At 39.6% G+C, this 5,745-nt stretch overlaps 1 protein-coding gene and 1 long non-coding RNA gene across 2 annotated transcripts; both read right to left on the bottom strand.

Moving 5' to 3' along the window:
• Positions 1-588: 588 nt before the first annotated feature.
• Positions 589-1,627, bottom strand: LOC105358681. Its single transcript, XR_002873491.1, has 2 exons — positions 1,349-1,627; positions 589-1,004 (listed from the first exon to the last, which is right to left on the bottom strand). It is a non-coding gene; the product is annotated as an uncharacterized LOC105358681 (long non-coding RNA).
• Positions 1,628-1,917: 290 nt separating this feature from the next.
• LOC111947632 (general transcription factor II-I repeat domain-containing protein 2-like) lies at positions 1,918-3,366 on the bottom strand. Its single transcript, XM_023956258.1, has 2 exons — positions 2,691-3,366; positions 1,918-2,432 (listed from the first exon to the last, which is right to left on the bottom strand). Exons 1-2 carry the CDS (start codon positions 3,364-3,366, stop codon positions 1,918-1,920), a joined length of 1,191 nt encoding a protein of 396 aa, XP_023812026.1.
• Positions 3,367-5,745: the final 2,379 nt, after the last annotated feature.

Below are 5,745 nucleotides of genomic sequence, written 5' to 3'. Positions count from 1 at the left end.
GTAGATGCCAGCTTTCCAAAAACACACATGCGTTGGAGCCTTCTGCAGCTTTGGGTAGATTAACAAGTCGGAGATTATTCATCCGTGATCTTGTTTCCAAATCGATTATTCTCTCCTCCAAATATTTTTCACCAGCTTCGTTACTTCAGCATTCATGCTTGTTTGAACATCCTCCACAAAGGAGAGACGCACCTCTGCTTTGTCCATTCGCACCGTGCATTCAGTCACTTGCCTTTGTGTGTCCCCAACAGCTTTCATAAAACCATCAACCTTTCCAGAAAATTCAGACCTCAATCCTCGTATTTCAGTATTTCCTGTTTAACCCTTGTTCTATCTTAGATGAGCCCCCCTTTCATTGACGTGTTCTTCCTACCACGACAAAGGTGGATAAAGGTGGAAAGATTTCATGTAATCCATGGACCACAGTGAAGATCACAAATCATTGAAGAAAAAAGGTTCAGGGCACTGTCTAGTGCAGGTGTAGCATGTATGTCTTACATGAACTTTACAAAGTTGGTTTTAATTAATTTGGGCTAGTTTGGTTCGACTCATGGAGGAATGTGAATGTTTAAAAACCACAGACAAGACTTGAGTTGCTAATGTAAATGTATTTACAATATACAGTGAATACAAAAATCACAATATATACAACAAAGGATTTTTTTTAGTCCAGAGGATGTTTTCTGTTTTGTCTTTCTAGTTCTTAAGGCGTCCGTTAGGCCTTATGAAAGAGTTTTTATAGTTCTCTTTTGGAAAAACGAAAAGAAAGAAACACTCCAGCTGATTTGTTGGATGAGAAGGGGGTTAGTTCCTACCGCACTGGCAGTGAAGAGGGCAGAATCCAAGTCAGGATCGGGGCTCCTTTTTAGCTCGCCATCTGCAGAGGATTTATCCTCTTTTTTCCTTCTGGGAGTGGTAAAACTCCCTGATAAACAATTCTGTCCAGTGCTCAGGTTGAGCATCCAGTAAATTGGTCTGCAAGACGACCAGTCTTGCGACCTGGCCTGTTAAAACAGGGTCAATAAATAAATAATAATTTCCTTTGATCAAAAGAAAGCATATTCCCACAACCTCCTTAATTAACATAATAAACAAATGCATATGCAATTCATAATCAGGAGGAAATTACAAAATTATTTTAAGTGCATAATCGATAGTTGTACAACATTTCCAAATTCTATTTCAATGTAGATGATCATCAATTTCATTTCAACGAGTACTCACAATTTATATTTCAACATTATTTATCAAGCAGAAAAATAGTTCATTTTAACCACATCCAATTATAAAAAAACAATTCATTTAAGCTGGCGCCCGCGCCAGCTGTCTCAATCATGGCTGCACTCACCAGTTCACTTTTTGTTCAACTGTGCAGATTTAAATCCCGGCTTCAGATGATGAACGCCGATCTGCAGCAGCGGTACACAGCCCAGCTCCCTAGTACTTGCAACCTGTCAGTGCTTTGACAGGTCTCCCAAGAACGAAAGCCACGTCACTACTGAACTTATAGTCTCGCGGTATTTGCACAGCGCAAGGGAACCGGCAAATTTAAAGTGACAGTGCAGAATTTTACTAGGAGCGACAGCGCAGTATGATTTAAAGTGATAGCGCAGAATTTCATCGGGGTTACACAGGGGTGCCCAAACTTTTTTCCTCAAAGGGCTAAAATCTAAATGTGATCGTGGACCGTGGGCCAAATACAATAAGTTTTTTGTATGTCATTAAATAAAAGCAGAACACAAAGAATATGCTTTAATGTGTTTATTTTGATTCTGTATTCATCAAGGTAACACACAAAAATAAACATTCTTTCAAACCATTAAACATGACAGCAAGGCCTCACTGGCAATTTTCAACTAAAAAACAAAAACAAACTAAAACAAACTTTTTTTGAATGAAAACAGCAAACTGCGATCCTTAATCAGAGACATGGAGCTGGTCTTTTGACTTAATCAGTGACTGAATGTTGGGCTGCAGCTTACTCACTGATAGTGTTAGTATGTCTTGCAAGTGTGAGTCTGTGAGGGTCCCCCTGAGTTTGATCTTGTTCAGGTTCATGAGACTAAATGTTTGCTCACAAATGTAGGTGCTGCCAAACAGAGATAGCATCACTTGTGCATTTTTTCTCATCTGTGGGTATCTTTGTTTTGACACATGTGGATAAAAATCCCTCAAGGGTAGTGATACAAATTTGCGTCTTAGCTCTGTGTCACATTGAAACTCAATCAACTCCATCTGCAAATGCTCTGGAACTGAGTCGGGACTCACGCTGAAGGGCTGAGAAAAAAGCTCCATGTCATCTGCAGTCTTCTTAAAGTCCACAAAGCGCAAATCAAACTCCTTATTTAAGTTGCTGAGAAGTTCTCCATATTCTGGCAACCTGTCCACCTCCACATTCACGTCTCTCAGGCTGGGGAAGTGTGCAAAGTTTCCTGAAGAGACAAAGTCAAATAAGAATGCGTCCATTAGTATAATTAGCACTACTATGAGGTACATAAGCTACAGGACACAAAAGACAACAGAGCAATGAAAGCAAACCCACAAAGACAAACAGTTACGTTTTCTGTCAAACAGGCGTAAGCACCACGGACAGCGACACATCACAGCGACGGACACACATGGAGCAGCACGTGTTACAATCACAAATAACAAACAGCCAAAAGTCTGTGTGCAGCATGTTAATGTCTTACCTGCTGAAAGATGCCGGCAGAGTAGTTGCAGCTTCATTTGGAAAGCCTTGATGTGGTCAAACAGCTCCGTTATGATCTGTTCTTTGCCTTGAAGTTTAACATTCAGATTGTTGAGCAGGTCGGTGATGTCCACCATAAAGGCCACGTCGAAAATCCATCTTTTATCAGTGGGGATTTGTGTGTCCCTGCTCGCACTCGACAGAAACTCCGCGATAAGTTGGCGCAACTCAAAAAATCTTTTGAGCACAGTCCCCCTGCTAAGCCAGCGCACCTCCTGATGGTAAAGAATATCTTTGTATTGCGCATCAACTTCATCCAAAAATGCTCTGAACTGGCGGTGTGAGAGTGCCTTTGAGCGGATGCAGTTAATGATTTTAACGACATCGCGCACGACGTCTGCCAGTCCGATCGTCTTTGCACACAGCTGTTCCTGGTGCAGGATGCAGTGGTATTGCGCTACCTTTCCCCCACACTCTGAAACTTTTTGGGAAATGAGAGCAGTGGGGCCAGCTTTTTTCCCAATCATGGCAGGTGCACCATCAGTTGTTATTCCAACCATTTTGTCCCAACTCAAGTTATATTTGTCCAGGACTCTTGAAACCGCCGCAAACAAATCTTCGCCTTTTGTCGTCCCTCGCAGCGTCTCAAGTCCCGCCAACTCCTGTGTTATTTCCATGTCAGCGTTAATTCCCCGAACAAAAACCAAAAGGTGCGCTGAATCAGAAATGTCTGTGCTCTCATCACATGCCAGTGAGAAAGCAACAAAGTCTCTTGACTTTACTGTTAACTGATCTCTAATGTCCCGAGACAAATCTTCAACACGGCGGGTCACTGTGTTGCGCGAGAGGCTAATTTGGGAAAAAACTCTTTCTTGGGAAGGGCACATTATTGAAGCAGCTGTGGACAGGCACTCCTTAACAAAATCTCCCGTTGAAAACGATCTCCCACTCTTTGCAATTAGCGCCGAAATTTCGTAGCTGGCCCGTGTGGCGCAGTCTTGTGCTGTCGAGGGCCTCGTGAGGGTGGCTTGCTGTGACCGAAGTTTCGATAGCAGCTCGCTCGATTTTTTCTTTCGCGCCTCACCTTTGTATCTGGAGAAGACCGCATGTTTAGTTTCGTAGTGGCGACGTATATTGTACTCTTTCAGTACAGCCACGGATTGCTGGCAAATAAGACAAACAGCCTTAGAAGAGATTTCTGCAAAAAATAATCATCCTCCCACTTTTGTTTAAAATGCCTCTTATCCGTGTGCCACTGCTGTTGTCGTTCCATCTTTTTTTTTTGTAATATTGTTTTTATTTTAATTTTTGGTACATTATCAACCATAATCAGAAGCTTTACATCCAATTTGTATATGTGAACTAAAATAGAATAAACAAAATAGAACAGAGAAAAAAAACTAAACAAGAAGAACAAAAAACAGATCAACCTCTATTAATCAGGAAATTAAGGAAAAGCCATCTTTGATACATTTTTCAAATACAAATGCATTTTTTTTTTTTTTTTTAAATACTGTAGGTTTACAGAGTATTCTTAGTTAGTCTTGGTCATCCACAGATCCATTCTCCAAATTAAGACTCCTCACAAAACTTTTTAGAGGACCCCACATTTCTGCAAACAGTTCCAACTTTCCTTTCCTAATACATGTAATCCTCTCTAATGGAAAAACTACGAGCATCTGTTTCACCCAGTGAGTCAATTTGGGCCTACTGGTTCTTCTCCAAAACATTGCAATGGTTCTTTTTGCTTGTAAAAAACACATGTCAATCATAATTTGTTCGCTTTTACTAAACTTGGGATTTGAAGGATATATACCTAGAATAAACATAACAGGATTTGTTGGAACAGTTTTTGAAACAATCATCTCCACTGCTTTTCTAACCTCCTCCCAAAAAAGTCTTATCTCAGGGCATTGCCACATGCAGTGGAAGAGAGTCCCTTTAGCCTCAGCACACTTACAACAGATATCGGGAATATTACTGTTATATCGGTTCAGTTGCGCTGGTGTTATATATGTTCTCATAAGCCACTTGTATTGCAGAACCCTAAACCGAGTACTGATTATCTGTTTGTGAACTTTGCTACAAGCTAACTCCCAATCTTCCTTTGACAAGGTTGTTTTGAGATCCTCATTCCAGGCCTTAAATTTAAAATCAGAGTTTTCCTTAGAGTTGGACAACAAAAGATCATAAAATTCTGATATGGCACCTTTATTCCGACTATTTTTAGAAAGCATTCTTTCAAGTGATGTTTTTTTGGCTTAGTTAATTGATTACCCTGCCTTTCTCTAATAAAACTCCGTAACTGAAGGAATTTAAAGAAACATTTCCTATCAATGTTATACTTGCATGTCAGTTCGTCAAAGGACATTAGTGATTCTGAATTTGGTAAATATAGATCCTGTATTGATTTTAATCCTCTCGAAGACCAGTCTTGAAAGATAATATCTGCCCTCCCTGGGATAAAATACTGGTTTCCCCAAATTGGGGTGTACAAAGATAAGTTATTAGTTTCATTAGTATGCTTGTATACCCTAGACCAGATTTTTATCATGTATTTAACAATTGGATTTGTAGTTTTCTTAATCAAATTAAAAATCGTATCTGAATAAAGATAATATGGCAGTGGTAAATCTAGACCAACAGATTCCATTTCTTTCCACTGGGGGGCATCAATAATTTCAAAATAAAATTTTATTGATCTTAATTGTGTAGCCCAATGATACCAAATTATATTTGGACATTTTAACCCGCCCTGGTTATATGGCAGTTGCATCATGGATAACCGAATTCGTGCTTTATCATTTTTCCAAATAAATGCAAGAAATTGTTTTTTGATTTTTGAAAAGAAATCATCAGGTGGGGGCAATGGTAAATTCTGAAACACGTACAACATTTTGGGGAGAATATTATTTTTTATAGCAATAATTCTTCCCATCAAGGAGAGAGGTAAGGACATCCACCTATCAACAGACACTGTAGTTTCATTTATCAAAGATTCATAGTTAACCCTAACAACGTCGTTTAGTTTACGTCTGATTTCTATACCTAAATAT

This window comes from Oryzias latipes, chromosome 7, assembly GCF_002234675.1.
Source record: "Oryzias latipes chromosome 7, ASM223467v1".
NCBI classification, from domain to species: Eukaryota; Metazoa; Chordata; class Actinopteri; order Beloniformes; family Adrianichthyidae; genus Oryzias; species Oryzias latipes.
Note: the sequence above shows the minus strand (reverse complement) of the source record. Positions and strands in the feature narration are given on the sequence as shown.